The 16,078-nt window shown below is 36.0% G+C and overlaps 1 protein-coding gene across 2 annotated transcripts; it reads right to left on the bottom strand.

Annotated features, from left to right (window-relative positions):
• Positions 1–1,172: 1,172 nt before the first annotated feature.
• On the bottom strand, positions 1,173–10,991 carry LOC144965318 (glycerol 3-phosphate dehydrogenase-like). 2 transcript variants are annotated; one of them, XM_078900545.1, is made up of 7 exons: positions 10,471–10,991; positions 9,576–9,751; positions 7,704–7,910; positions 6,026–6,168; positions 4,827–4,945; positions 2,819–3,026; positions 1,173–1,772 (listed from the first exon to the last, which is right to left on the bottom strand). In XM_078900545.1, exons 1-7 carry the CDS (start codon positions 10,502–10,504, stop codon positions 1,517–1,519), a joined length of 1,143 nt encoding a protein of 380 aa, XP_078756671.1. In that variant the 5' UTR covers positions 10,505–10,991; the 3' UTR covers positions 1,173–1,516. The 2 variants fall into 2 exon arrangements, with proteins under 2 accessions (XP_078756671.1, XP_078756670.1); XM_078900544.1 differs by having other exon boundaries at positions 9,576–9,729.
• Between the last annotated feature and the right edge of the window lie 5,087 nt (positions 10,992–16,078).

The raw sequence follows: 16,078 nt of genomic DNA, 5'->3' as shown, positions 1-16,078 counted from the left end.
CAGAAGATGCTCCATTTCACGACGTCGAGATGGCTTCAACTGGCATCAGGCATCAACATGCTACTCAATAATGGGTTTGATGAAGCGTTTGACTAAGAATTAAAGCTGATAACTGATAACCACCTACCTACTACTGACTTGCGGAGTGAGTGAGTGCCGAGTGCCTCTTTATGCGCGAAATTGACTAAACATACGTTTCACGAAAAAAAGAGTTACTATGTTTGCTTGTCTCTTGTCACCAAGATAAGAATCCGGACCAAGATTCGATAAATCTGTTTCTAAAAATAGATTATAATTCGTATATCTTGTTCATTCCTCAGTTCATCAACTTTCACACAATTTTATATTAGGTTTTCATTACTATAAAAATCCATATAATGCTCTAGAATTTTAGAGAAAATTTCGGAAAGATATATTGCCTCACTATTGAAATATATCGATGAAAACACTGGTACCCCTATTGTACTTTTTTCAGGCGGTCACCTTATTGACCAACGTGAAAATTTAGGCATAACTCTTCTTACTGTGGTGTTTAACAAATAACTTCAATACTATGATTTACAATTATATATCCTTGACGGTTGGGTTGACAACTTTAAACTAAAAATAGAAAAGTGAATGTGCTAGAGGTCAAATCAATAGGGGGACCGGATTTTGGTCTCCCTATTGGTAAAGTACTGTAAAATGAACTAATAGGGGTACCAAAAGTCTCCCTATCCGGTATTAATACATATATATATATATATATACATATATAAATAATTTTTTTTGCTTTTTTATTTCTTGTCAACCTACGGACTTGTCAATCAAGCACCTTAAATGGCGGAAGTATGTGGTAAAACGGGGAGTATATGATCATTGATTCCTTTGTACTTGTTTAGTAGATCAGGATTATCTGGTTTATTCTTTATCATGGAGCAGGCTGAAGATGGGAAGATATTTTCACATTCAGCATTTAAGCTGATAAATATTGAATTGTCTGTAAACGACAAAAACACAGAATGAATTTGATTCATTTTAAAGTTTGGCACAGTTTCCATATAATGTATACTCATTAACATCAAGAAAGAACAATGACCCATTTTATGATATATAATATATATATATATATATATATATATATATATATATATATATATATATATATATATATATATATATATATATGCCTATGGTTAAAGGAATTGAATGAATATATATGTGACTGTTTCTTAAACTTAAACATAAAAATGGAAATATACATCCCACAATTTGAGTGGGTACTTCTCTTATAAACCAGGGAAAAAAGTCGATACCAAATACAAAAGTCTGACAATGTGGTGCATGGAGTTTTTTGATGTACCATAGAGCATTTCAGTTCATCTGCTCTGTCTGCAAGCCTGTTTTTCTTGTTTCCACAGACCGCCAGGCTCTTAGGTGGGAATTGTCCTTTTAAGAGAAAATGATCGACAAATTTTCTCATTCCTTGTTATTGATGTTGATAATTGTGGCAGTGTAAGTGGTGGTACTGTCAAGATTACAGCTTGCTGTCTTCCAATTGATTACCAAAGTGACAGATAGGATGTGTTGTGGTATAACTATAGCCATCAATATTAACTATAGTGCCATGATTCTCAAACCTCCATTGCTGTTCCTTTGCTTGCACATGCATCGTGCTGCCTCTGCTGGGCTCAATGCCCATTTCACACTCAAGTTTATCAGCTACGAGTTGTCCAATACCTAATGATGCAGAGACACCCGTCGACCTGATCCCTCCAACTGTGATCCAGTGTCTGTAATGAAGTGAAAAAAAAAGAAGAAAGTTACCCTTAAGATCAGAGCTATAAAACGATATAATTGGAAATTATTCCAGTTTCTGTAAAGTGAGATGAATTAAAGGAATGCTTGCTCCAACATAACTAGTCTTTACTGATAATTTTTCAACTTCATCAATATTTATACCATCTACCCAGTCACTTCATAAGTTAAAGGGAAAGATCAAATAAATTGCGGATAGCACAGGGTTGAACTATGTCGATTGGCATGATTTGGTTTCAGTATCAATTGAGCTACAATTACAAGATAATGTCTGTTAAGTTTGAAATGTCTTTTTGTGTTACATTTTAAAAGGTCGGTGGCTATCAAACTTCAAAAAATAATTAACACTCCATTGTATTTTGCATCCCTCTTTCGCTGCTTTGGTCAGTGGTTTTGCAGGCAGACCTGTGAATTCTTTTAATTGATAAAACTGTCAAAATGTCATTCTTTTGACTATTTCCTATTGATTTCATCACTGATTACAATTACAATTACAAGGAATTAATACTTTAATTTTCTGCCTGACTGTCCAAAGAAACCATACGTGTTGTCTTTCAACTGTAGTCTTAAAAAGTTTCTTTTCTCTCGAGGTCTGTGTCTCAACACCTCTTCATTTGCCTTCTGTGCAATATTTGTTATTTGTTGCTTTCTATTCATGCACCACATATCTAACACCAACATTTTTCTTTGGCTTCTCATTTCTAGCTAGACGAGAGATTTAACACTGATTACTACCTCTGTGTTAATAGAATATGTTTCTCAGACCAATTCGGCCCGGTTTATGTATTTTTAAACGGACAATAGTAATTGCTTGCTACCCTTTGGATAGGATGTCAGTCTCACAAAGTTGATTGATTTTGGCCTCTTTATATGTCAAGCGATTACTCTCCAAACTGAGCTAAAGGGACTATATCATATCGACTAAAAATTTACTAACAATTGGATGGGTCGTGATTCATATCTATCATCCTGTTGAAAAAGGAGCATTGACAAAGTAGTCATTACTATTCTTATAAATCACCTTGATGGGACACATTTTATTTGGAAATCTTTGAACTGCGTAGCCGGCCGGACACCGGTATAGTAACCCACACACTGATGATGCTTCAAATCGGGCAGGATTCTCTTGCCTGTTTCTATAAGGCTGTTGTGGATTTCAGCACTGAAGGAAGGCCGAGTTCTTTCTTTCACATCTTGTGCAGTTGGTCCTACAATAACATTCCCATAAACTGGGGGCACAAAAATGACAGAAAAAAAAAATCAAAAGAAACATAACACTGTTTGTTTTGTTGTTTTTAAGGATTTTACGGCGCTTGCAACACATTTAGGTCATATAAGCGCCAGTAAAAAGGAAGAAAATGGGATAGTAAAAAGTTCTAGAATTACAATTAAAGCACAAAAGAAAAGGTGAGACAAAGGGGAATTGGTTCATATAGGAAACAGATGTAGATTCCAAGAGCACATTATCAAAGTACTTAGTTTGAGATCACCTAAAAGTCTCATCCAGACACAAGCACAGGCCCGAACTAAGAGGAATACACTCAAATGCTTACAAATTAAATAGTATAATATGTAAACTAAACATAATACAATGCATAACAGAGAGATGATTTACAAGGAAAAAAATATCACCTCCCAAAACAATAACTATGCATTTGACTGTTTCCCTCCCAGCCAGGACTCCGACCAGGGCCAGGAAAAAAACCAAGTAATCTCATTCCAAGACAAAGACAGAAAGCATGTTGGAAAACAGATACAGTAGAACATGAAAGTAACGTACTCGGAAATAGCGAGAACTCAGAAATAGCGAGTAAAATCTAAATCCCCGTTTTTTTCTCTTATTTGAGTCAATAAAATTAGCATGCAAGTAGCGAGTATGAAAAAGAGGTCAACTCGGAAATAACGAGCATTTCCTGCCCCAGCCTAGGACTTCGAACGAAGTAAAGCAAAACACCAGACAAGGGCGATTTAAATATTTTTAGCCTAGCTTCTTTTCTTTTCTTATTTTTCGTTACGAGTAATATTACATAGTAGCCTAGTCTAGAGTACATAATAGGCGAAACAAATTTGGGGGGGGGGGGGGGGTTGGGTGTGTGTGTTTGTGTGCGTGTGGGGGTCAATTATTCACCCAATGTGGTGCCGCGCGAGGTAAGCACTGGCAGCCAACATGTCAACATGCCTCACTTCGCAGCATCGGTCAGCGAGTCGCATTCGTTAACGAACGACACGATCAGCGAGAGAGGGGAGCGTGGAACCATCATTTCAGTGGGTCAGTGATTGAGTGATGCGCTTGCTTACCTCATCAAACATGCCTAGTGCATACAAACACTCGCACACACACATACACGAAATCTTGATGGAAATGGAAGGGGTGGATCAACTTCAACCTGTGGCCATCATTACGTAGTTAACGAAGGCCGTGTTCAACCCCGCCCTCACCCCACTTTATCCACACACAGTCATTTGCACGCACGCGCGGCACACATGCACAAACACACACATTGTCTTTCCATATTTTTGTACGGCCGAGTGACCTTTCCTGGCAACTCGGGAATAGCGAGAACTTGGAAATAGTGAGTAATCAGGAGTGGACACGTCGAACTCGCTATTTCCGAGTTCTACTGTATATGGGGATAGAAGACACAGTATGTACCTCCCTGCCCACTATGGGAGGTCAGGAACCCCACCCAGAAACATAACACTGGGTTTGCAAGTGGGGAGGGGGATATTTTCGTCATGGCGACCACTTAACTGGTATTGCAGTGAAAATAAATAAATACACTCCTACTACTACTACTGCTACTACTACTACCACAACTACTACGACTACTACTACATCTCTACTGATAGGCTGATACTTCTACTGAGCCGTACAGTATTCATTCGTAATGGTGATTATTTTTTGTTACCTTTTAAATGTTATATATACATTCTTTTATATATCGAATTTCCACATTCACCATCCTCGGTACGTTTCACAATGTTTCATTTCAAAAACCACAAAAACCAAATGGTATGTACATACCTACCGGTTTTGAATAAGGCAACACCTTTGGATTTCTCTGTGGGTATTGGGAGGACATTCGAGTTGACTATTTTTTGAGCACTTTTATTAAATACACTGTAGTGGCCTTTTCTTGGCATAATGCTGTGGAAATAAAGAGGAGTCCTACATTTCTATTTTCCAGTATTTACAGATTTGAGCATCAAATGCGATATGCCTAAAGAGTGTGTATAAATAGTAATGCAATGGCTTAACAAACTCAGATCTATTAAATTATAATGTAGATAGATAGATGTGTGTGTGTGTGTGTGTGTGTGTGTGTGTGTTTCAAAAGGTTTCTTTCCAAAATAACTCTTTTTGTCTGAGGAATAACCAAAGGAGGCTCCTTGTTAGATAATATTTTCTCTCGCTTCTATTCAAAATGAATCGACAGTTACTAAAGAAATGTTCATACACATGTACACAAGCAACATTGTACTTATTAATTCATTTTATAATGCAATAATCGACTCCTGAATTGCAGCAGTCTTAGCAGCTTCCATCAAAGTATGACAAATTTTTATTTTGATTTATCTTGTTTTTGTTCCTGTATAAATTGCATTGTTTCTCTTTCTTATTACAAAAATTGTTTTGTACATGTAATGGCGGAAAATAACTATTAAAAATCCTGGCAGTAGAATCCATTCTTAAACGAGGCTATTTTAAACTAATTCAATGTTCAAAATAAATTTATCGAGTGAATTACGCAATATTTAAGTTAGCCTGGGTTGACAACTTCTCTACAATAACAGAAATTGCAAAGCATTCCGTGTGTTTGTTTTTAAAAAATAGAGAATAAATAGGTAACGGAAATGGCTTTGCACAAGATGCAGACGGAGAGAGTGGCCTTATGTGTCTTGTTTACTATTGTTGTCTGATGTTCACACCCACTGCTGTCTTCTTCTGGTCTAGTAGTCTGATTTTGCATGCTAGAGCATGCAGAAGGATGATTAATGATTGAACTTATTATAAATACACACATTGTGACACATTTTATGCACACCAGAGATGCCAGACGAGCAGTATTAGTATTCCTCCTTTGTTTTTACGATGATAATTATTAACAGAGGTAATATTAATATCATAAGCTAGTTTCAGTTCTTGGTTCATATTTTCTTCAATGTATATGTAAAATTTTTTTAAAAAGCAACCCCGCATACTTTTGATGCTATAGTATGTACTTACTCAAATGTTTTGATTCCTGCAAGTTCATCCACAATATCGCCATAGAGACCTGCACAATTAATCGTCAGTGCAGCTGAAAATGGACCAAGGCTTGTTTCTATTATACCATCCCGAACATTTTGAACCTGGCAATTGGTGATTACCTGAAATGTATTGGTTTGAGATGAAATAAAGCCATTCCAATAAATTTCAGGACATGTATCATGGAATCATTTCTTGAAAACAGGATAATGCAAGACCCTGGGCCCGTTTTTATGAACGCAGACTAGTCAAGGACTTGAAAAATCTGATTTTATGTGAGTTGACCAAGCAAGTCCCAGACTAAAATCATGGCACCTTCAGACTAAGCTTGACCAAGTTTTAGTCATTTGCTGAGGCCGGACCTCACACTTAGTCTGAGACTAGTTACTAGGATACACCATAGCATCGACAAGATAGCAGCTATTTTTAGAAAGAGAGAGCTTCGATTCGGAAGGAAAAAAAGTGTTCTGTTGCTATTGACACACTGGCTTTAGATCTGGCATTTTTATTTTGTGGGGGGGGGGGGGGGGGGGGTGTTCTTGTGTTTTTCTCTCTATTTTGTCAGGTACTGTGCTATACGAGTATTTTCGGATTTAAATTGGCTTGTTGACTTTTTCACCCAGGTATTCAGAAGCTTCTACTTCCTCCATGTCCTCTCCACTCAGTGTTAATTTCTTGTTGACTTGGCATTCATCCTCAATGATTTTGTCCTCATTATATTGACATTTAACTCCATAGGTCTGGCTTCCTTACTGAGCACTTTAGCATTTCCTTACATTTGTTTTTGTGACCTAGATATGAGTGCGATGTCATCAGCCAAGTTCAAATCAAGTTTTAAACCTAAGATTTCTTTGAAGTCTTAGACTTGCGGCTTTTTGACGAGTTGAGTCACCAATATTTGAAGCAAAATTTTCTGGCCAAAATGAGTAAAGTCTATGTTTTGCCATATTGAAGCAGTGCTGAGACAGAGTGCTGCCAAGATAAAAATTGACACGCTGAATGGGATGTGGGAAAAAGCTCTGTATCTTATAACTTGAGAAACTAGGGATAGGCCCCTGTGTAAGATAAAGATCCGAAAAAGTGTGCTTGAAAGGTGCCAGACAAAGCAAGAAAGAAAACTACAAGGAAAAAAACCTCTTCCTCGACTGGGGATCAAAACTCAGGCCTTCTATTTATCAGTCAGACTTTATCTTACACTGATGCCTGCTCCCTGATATCTCAACTTGATACTTTAAAAAAACCAAACAAAAAAAAAACAAAAAAACCGGAGCAACCCAAATATCTTCGTCCTTGTGCTCGTCCTCTTGTGTTCAATGTCCGTGTTGTGTAATGTAAGTGGAGGTTCAGCACATCGTAAAATACGTACACTTGTGAAGAATATAGGCATTAAAATTTCCCAAAAGTCGAGAATCTCTGTGATGTAATGGTAACATCTCTGACCGGTAATCAGAAGGTCTTAGGTTCTATCGCTAGTCGAGGAAGACTAATTTTTTGGGATATTTTTTTTCTTGTATTTTTCTTTCTTGCTTTGCCTGGTACCTTTCATACACACATGTTCAGATCTTTATCTTATAACTAACTCTATGTAGTGTCAGAACCTACAATCAAATATCCGATATTCTTGCTGAGTATAGTTTTTTTTTTTTTAAAAACTCACCTGAGCACCTTGCATCCGTGCATGATGAGCTAATGAGAGGCCAAGCAAATTTGGATCCACGACAGATTCTCCAGGTACGAACAATGCACCATGGGACGTCGGGCTCAAAAATGGCTCTTTCATTAGCAGTTGGGATGGACTCAGCACTGAGGCATCATGTACGCCCGCATAACCGCATCTTTCTTGAAGGACTGTGAATTGTGATGTCTGAGGCAGAAAAAAAAAAAAAACAGGTAGAAAACCGCATTCTATGTATTTGTAAACAACAAATTATCGCGTTTTTCACTTAAAATACGGAAAGTCTCCATTGTTATAAGTACCAGATGTTGAAATGCATTTCTTCACATTGTAAACAGAGAAAGGAATCTGAAGCTGAAATGTTCCTCATCACCAATTTCTATCAGCTGAAATTCTTTTTCATATTTTATTTACCTTGCAACTACGAGAAAATTAAGACAATACAGGTAGCCCAAATATTATGCACATCGGTAGAGTCTCATGATTTAATTCTTTTGATTAAAATAAGGAGATGCCACATTGCCTTGCGTGTGCAAAATTATTTGGTTAAAAACTAAAATATATGCCCTCCAAAATATCCCCATTAATCTTCAGAATATCCATCTGTGACCTTGTGCAAGACCTAATGTGGTTTTGAAAAATAAAAAGGGAAACACATTGAAGAAAGAGTTTATTTTTAATTCGCAGACCATTCTGTAAGCAGACATGTATCTATGCTTTCAGAATCTCACATGGTATGTGACTCGCATGTGGATGAGAAAGGCTGATCTCCAAACATAATATCTGAGAAGAGCAGTTTCAGTTTTATGGAGTAGGTCCTGAAAAAAATATTGATTGCAGTGATATGTATCACCGGTTACAGCGAGTACCTTTCCAGTGATTATTATCAATGATCTTTTGTTAAGGAAGGGAAAAAAATCAAGTGGTATTTTCATCATACGTAAGGCACATGTATTTTACAATGTACATAGAGAAGTAGAAGTGGTAGTAGTAGTAGTAGTATTAGTAGTATTAGTGGTGGTAATAGTATTATTATTATTATTATTAGTAGTAGTAGTAGTAGTAGTAGTAGTAGTAGTAGTAGTAGTAGTAGTAGTAGTAGTAGTAGTAGTAGTGTTAAGAGCAGCAGCAGAAGAAGAAGAAGAAGAAGAAAAGGAGGATATGGAGAAAGAGAAAGATTTAACTTACCTGGAATCTGGTATTAAAGAAGTTTAGCTTCAGTGATACTTCACATTATTACATTTAAAGGTTCCCCCCCCCCCCTCCCCCCTCGTCAATCAACATACTTAATACTGACAAACGTGTACCGCGCTCGATGGGTGACCAGTGGGTTTTCGTGACATGTATTGTGTGACCTTTAAATTGTCTTGCTCAACAGTAGGTCGGAGATTATGTTGTGAAAGGCATTTCTCCTGTCGAAGACGGGCGTTAAAATTCGGAGGAATATAGAGAATGAATGACATTACACTCCCTTGAGGACATTTATTTGACAATGTTCTTTCCATTGATAGTTTTGAGCCAAGAACGATTCTGAGGTCTTTTGATCCATTTTAAAATCAAATACCAATTGATATTAAGCGATTCATTATTATTGAAAAACTTCTTCATCAGTGCTACACAAGTCTGTCTAGAAACATTAATGGTATATCAGTAGAAAGTTACAAATATCCAGAATAAAAAAAGTAAAAAGAAGAATTTTTAAAATGTAAACAAGAAGCGACTCAATTTTACGAAATTCAGAACAAAAATTGATGGGTATGAGTTTGTGGGGTAATGCAACGTTAACTTTGCTCAAAAATGTTTTAGCCAGATGACAGCAGTGTAGCCGAATTCAAATTAATGACCTCTGCTTACCTCTTCTTCTTTCCACGCTACAAGAGATGTACCACATTTGACATAGGGAATGTTGAACGCTTCCAAGAGTGGGAAAATGCGATCTTGACAAAGTTGAATACATTTGAGTTCCAAGCTATTTGGAGGGGCATCAAATCCCGTGTGCAGCATTCCACTGTAAGAAATGATTATGGAACCTGTAATACGAGATGTGGTAGTAGAAGTTGTGATGGTGATGGGTGATGGTGGATAGAAGAAGAAGAAGAAGAAGAAGAAGAAGAAGAAGAAGAAGAAGAGAGGGTGATTATGTGGCTATTGATGATGACGATGATGATGATGGTGATGATTGATGATGAGGAAGGCAATAGTAGTGGCAGAAAACCAAGATAATAGTGTTATGTTATATTAACGGTTTTGTCAATGAAGCTTATGCTTAATGTAATAGAGCATCTGGTGCTAGAGACACAGAATACGGTTAACTGGTTAAAGGAGGCTGGACTAACGATTCCATCATCAGTCTCACTGTCGTGATTCAAAATCACCCATGCCTTTCTCACGGACCCACCTGCATAATTTTATAATACTGCATAAATTACACAACCAAGACACAGAAAATTGCCAGGCACTCGTTATATTACCCTGTGGCAGTGTGCTGTTACAGTTACTGAGATCAGAGGGCTGTACCTTGGCCTTGAGTAATAATGCTGACAAGCACTCACTCTTGAACTACGTGTGCACACATACAGCACACAAACTATACTACCACGGGAGACTATTCAGAATGAGTCTAAATAATCTGTTGAGTGTACATGCGAATTGGAATTTGAGTCTGAATAGTCATGGGAGATTATTCAGATTCAAGTCCGAATAGCCGAAGCCTTTTAAAAAAATACAAAACAAAAAGGGGAAAACTTACCTGTTACCGCTGCTTGCCTCTGATAGCAGAGCATCGTTCTTTTCAAGCAAAAGACAGCTGTAGCCCTTACGGGTTAATTCAAATAATACAGCACATCCCACCACTCCTCCTCCAATAATTGAGACATCATAATCTTTTCTTTCCATCATTCGAACATGACCCTTGCCCTTAGTAAAATTTTAACAACTATCACAAGAAAAATTGCGTGATAACTTTTAACTGTGTATTTATATTTTTAAATAAATGTCCTTTTTTACACATCAGTAGAGCACCACACGGTCATCAGGCACAAATCAGGGTTAATTCCATTTTTTTACCATGGACCATGGCCATGAACCGACTAGACTAGCAAGTGCAAGCTGTGAATCAAAGCGAGCCAGAATGAGCAATGAACAGCTGACTGGGATGTAAGCAGGCAGTTTCTAGATTTACCTTCAGGTCACGGTTGTGGCCATGTAATGATAAGACGTTTGAAACAGATAACGATTGAAAACGATTACAAGCATTTACATTGAGTTCGAATTGCTTGAAAAACGAAAGTAGAAAACAAACAAAAACATGAGTTGTCGTTACTGGTCAGGAATGAAGTGATTCCAGACAACAAATTATACGACATCACGTCTGTTCCAAAAAAATAAATAAATAAATAAAAATTATGATCATAAGCTGTTAATTGATCAATTAACATTCGTGCTCGTGATCGTACACACATAACATTTGATTTCTAAATGGTCATGCCAAATGACCCATTTAGACACACACACACACACAAAAAGAGCTTTTACATTGAGCAATGTCAACTAAATGTGCTCAAAGCGCTTTACAAGGGGTCCCTGACCAACAGCAACGCGTAACATGTAGAACGAAACATGATGCCTGTTAGGCGATATTACAATTTTTTCTCACAGAGACAACGCTGTCAACGGCCAGGTACTCATTTTACACATGCGTACGGTGAGAGAATGTGAGTAAAGGCATTTTCCAAGGAATCAACCATGCGCCGAGCGAGGCTCGAACCCAGGACCTTCCGATTCGAAAGCGAGTGTTATATCACAAGACCACATTGCCGCACAGCAGTACAGACTTTTCGTACACGCTCCGACGGATTTTCACAAATTGTGGATTATGAACCAAAACCAGCGTGTACAGACATCAATGACCAAAACTCAAGAAAACTGAGCGTGTAAATGTTAATCTCGTCCGACGGATGTCCGCCCAAGCTCTTTTTATCAGGAGCCGACTGGTAATTTCCTGTCTTCGTGTTGACGGATCATCGTGGGTGATTAGTTTTCACTGAAGTCCCTCTCACTTCAAACTACGGATGGGTCTCCCTCTATTGATTTATTTGTGTCCACATGTCTGTGTGGTACCTATGTATGTGGCTGTGATGGGATGGTGGTGTGTATGTGTGTGTGCCCACATCCGCCGCGTCTAATCTATGTTCGTCGGAACGTGTACTAAAAGTCTGAACGTCTATATGGGCCATAACATTTGTAAATCTGTGGTGCCTTAACAGTACAACCCCTCCGAGTGTGATTTGTTTGTCTATGTGTCAATTTCCTGTGGGGACAGGGTGTCTCCACCACATCTGTGATCTCCACTAACAGGTGATCGCGCGTGCTCAGACTGTTCCTACGCCTGTGAGCATGAGAGCTCGACCTATGCTGTCGCTGGTTTAGTCGTATCATAATGTTTGACGACTTGTGGTGGTTGGGTTGTCCCGTGAGGTCACTCTTGGGGATAGGACGAAGATGGTTCCTGTAACGATGAAACTCTTGACCATTTCGTGATTTAACTTGGGTACGATTCATTAATTTTTGTGATACGCCAGGTTCCCATTTGCTAGTGCCCCTGTATTGGTATGTTATTGGTTGTCCAGCTGAGAGCGAATGCTGATGGTGTGCATTTAGGTTGTAATAGAACTCTTGTGATTTTATTTTTTTTACGTTGTTCAATATTGTGGATATGGCCCATGGAGGAAATAAACACAGTAGAGAGCACTGGTTTCCCTAGAAGTGCAAAATTGAAAGTGAGGCGCCATGGAAAACAGGGCTAATACGTAACACGTGTGTAATCGTCTGCCTTTCCCTGCATACAGTGCAGCAACAACCACTGCCACACCTTCCAATTCATTACTTATACAAAGCCCCCTCAACCCCTTTCCTTTATTCTTCCTTTTTTCTCTGACAAAGAATATGTTATTTTACACATCCAAGTCGTAAGATAAAAATCCGGCTGTATTGTCAATAGACATACATGAGATGATGAAAACGATGATGATGATGGTGGTTGAGGTGGCGGTGGTGGTGGTGGTGGTGGTGGTGGAATTTCCGTCATGATCATGATGGTGATGATTATCATCATCATCATCATCATCATCATCATCAACATCATCATCATCATCATCATCACCATCATCATCATTGCTGTTGGTCTTTTTATTACTATCATCGTTCTTGTTATTATTATCAGTATTCCTGTTACTGTATTAATGATGATGATGGTGGTGGTGATGGTGATAGTGGCGGTAATGGAATTTATATCATCCTCATCCTCATCATCATCATCATCATCATCATCATCATCATCATCATGATCATCATCATCATCATCATCATCATCATCACCGCCATCGTGATAATAATACAATAACAATAATGATAATAATAATAATAATAATAATAATAATAATAATAATAATAATAATAATAATAATAATAATAATAATAATGATAATGATGATGATGATGATAATGATGATGATAATAATAATAATAATAATAATAATAATAATAATAATAATAATAATAACAATAATAATAATAATGATGATGATGATAATAATAATAATAATAATAATAATAATAATAATAATAATAATAATAATAATAATAATAATAATAATAATAGGTACTCACTTATATCTGAGTCGAGTGGAGTAATGTTTGTAAAGCTACTTCCTCACAGACAAGATAATTGACGGTTGGGGGGGGGGGGGGGGGATCAAAGTTGTGTGATTATTGCGACTCATTTTGATGACCCAATTTATTATGGGGTCATTGTTGTAATGGAAATCTAAAAAACAAAAATGACGCAAAATATTGTCCATAATACTTGGCCCATTAATTGCGTTCTGATGTCAGACCTTCATATATATACACGTCGATGTCATCCATTCGTTCACAGATCATGTGCAATATCATAATTTTTGTTTTTACAAGACGAGACTTGGCCACATCGGCGCATACTACGATAAAAGTTACGAACATTGGCTTTTAGGAAAACTGTGCTAAAGGTGAAATAGTGATATTATGTAAAACAAAAAAAAAAAAAAAAAAAAAAAAAAAAAAAGGATTTATTATCCTCATGGGTCTAAAGATAGTATGCGCTTGGCTAAGAAGCTCATAACATTGCCATCCGGAAGTATAACGGACCAACACACAAAACATTGTGTAATCATGAACTTTTATAGTCGGGGTAATACAGTTTAGTGAGAATCGCTCACAAACGCGGATGGCAAAATACAATAACAAAGGCTTGAGTGACGTCATCTTCGAACTATCTAAAGGAAAGCAGCTATAACTTTCATTTGGAGATATAGGCTTGTTATCGGGGTTTGTAAACAAATTAAATACAATCCCTAATTAATTGATTAATTAATTAATTATTTCAACCACGTTGGTTTGGGGTTTTATACACGTTTTTTATTTTTCACAAGACAAGATGGTTTTCACATATTCACAAAATGTATGAAATTTATGATGAAGATGAGATAAAAACATCACATAATGATTGGATGGCTATTTTTTATGCCGACACTATTTCGTAACTGATCGATGTAAACCACAGTGTTTCTATACAAAAGTTAACATTTACATCTGGAACGAGTTTGTAAATGATTTAATATTCCTAATATTCTGAAAATAACATCAGGTTGTTTTTACTGACTATATTTATTACTTTTTATTAAATGGAACATGACAATTTGGCATGTCCTCGATTTTAATAACACAGATTAAATCAAAAAAGATATTAACTTTATCAAACCCATTTTCCACCTTCTTTAAGAAGTTTTTCTTAGTTTATAGTGAACATGTCTTAATAGATTCTCAAAATGCTACTCCGGACATGAACGTCTTTATAATATGAGTTTAATTTTATGTTCAGGAAATATTGTTCACGAATTTAACCTATAAGTAAATCAATCTCACAGCCCATGTCTTCTTTTTTTTTTTTACTGTGATTTTTGAAAGACACTATTCATCTATTAATAAATCAATTTAGAATTAAATTCTTTCATATGTCTTAAATTCGTTGAATAAATCAGAGTAGGTGACAATATCAAAGTCAAAATTCTTGTAATAACATGTCCTGCCAACTAATCAACTCGGAAGTGAGATTTTGACTCTTCTTAATGTTGAAGACTTTATTATCGATCCACTTGAAAATAATAAATTTCGCTTTTTAAATTTTAAATCAATATTTCTTCTGCCGCTTGATCGCTTGGTTATTAAACGGTGTTTGCTTTCAAGTGTTTTCACTCCAAGAAAGCCGTTTAAGTGTGGTGACTTGTTTTCTAATTAATTTTCTTTTGAAATAAATACCTAATGTTAAAAGGTTTTCAAAGTGTCAAACTCTGAATCCTGTAGAGAGAAATACAAACGGTTAACTCTGCGTGAATAGAACAATATGTTATTCTCATATTATTTAGCAGTGCATAATTATAATATAATCAACGATTGTGGGTTTCTGTTCTTTGGGGAGTAAAAAAAAAATGAAAATCAGACGAGAATCACGTGCCGTCAGAGGCATGATTTGATTGACCAGTTGGATAGTCTGAGTCAAAAGATACGGACTCCTTACAAAAGAACATACTTATATTTTGAATCTTAGTGAGAAGGTTTTAAAAGATAGATAGATACATAGAGCTTTCCATAAAAATGTTCTGACTAAATTTAAAATCCCCTAACTTGATATAGAGCTAGAGATTAATAGTTTTACGACAGATATGAACCACGCCACTACAAATAAGCGACCTGAAAGAAAGACATGGATATTACTTGCAGAACTAATTATGATAATTATGATAGTTATATCTGCTGATGGAGATGCTGATAATGATGCTGGTTGTGATGATGATTATGATTATAGTGATGGTGGTGATGATGACGATGATTATAATTATAATAACAAAGAATGTAATAAGGTGACGTATTTGTGAAAGTAATAACAGTAACATATTACACAATAACATTTAATTAAAAAAAAAAAAACAGTAACCATGAAAATAATAATAATAATAATAATAATAATAATAATAATAATAATAATAATAATAATAATAAATAATAATAATAATAATAATAATAATAATAATAATAATAATAATAAAAAAATAATAATAATAATAATAATAATAATAATAATAATGATAATAATAATAATAATAATAATAATAATAATAATAATAATAATAATAATAATAATAATAATGATGGTGATGATGATGATGATGATGATGATGATAGTAATAAAACCACTACTACAACTGCTGCTGCTGCTGCTACGAGTACTACTACTACTACTACTACTACTACTACTACTACTA

This window comes from Berghia stephanieae, chromosome 2, assembly GCF_034508935.2.
Source record: "Berghia stephanieae isolate SIO BIC M18660-M18661 chromosome 2, UCSD_Bste_1.3, whole genome shotgun sequence".
NCBI classification, from domain to species: Eukaryota; Metazoa; Mollusca; class Gastropoda; order Nudibranchia; family Aeolidiidae; genus Berghia; species Berghia stephanieae.
The sequence above is the reverse complement of the archived record's forward strand: the minus strand, read 5'-3'. Positions and strand labels throughout refer to the sequence as shown.

Excerpts from the sequence above, each read along its gene's own strand:
- LOC144965318 (XM_078900544.1), bottom strand. The coding sequence starts at position 10,619 with ATGATGGAAAGAAAAGATTATGATGTCTCAATTATTGGAGGAGGAGTG. Across the intron at positions 4,946-6,025 it reads GCAGGAATCAAAACATTTGA|CATTATGCCAAGAAAAGGCC; the intron begins GTAAGTACATAC and ends TTATTTCCACAG. Across the intron at positions 3,027-4,826 it reads TGTTGCCTTATTCAAAACCG|TTTATGGGAATGTTATTGTA; the intron begins GTAGGTATGTAC and ends TTGTGCCCCCAG.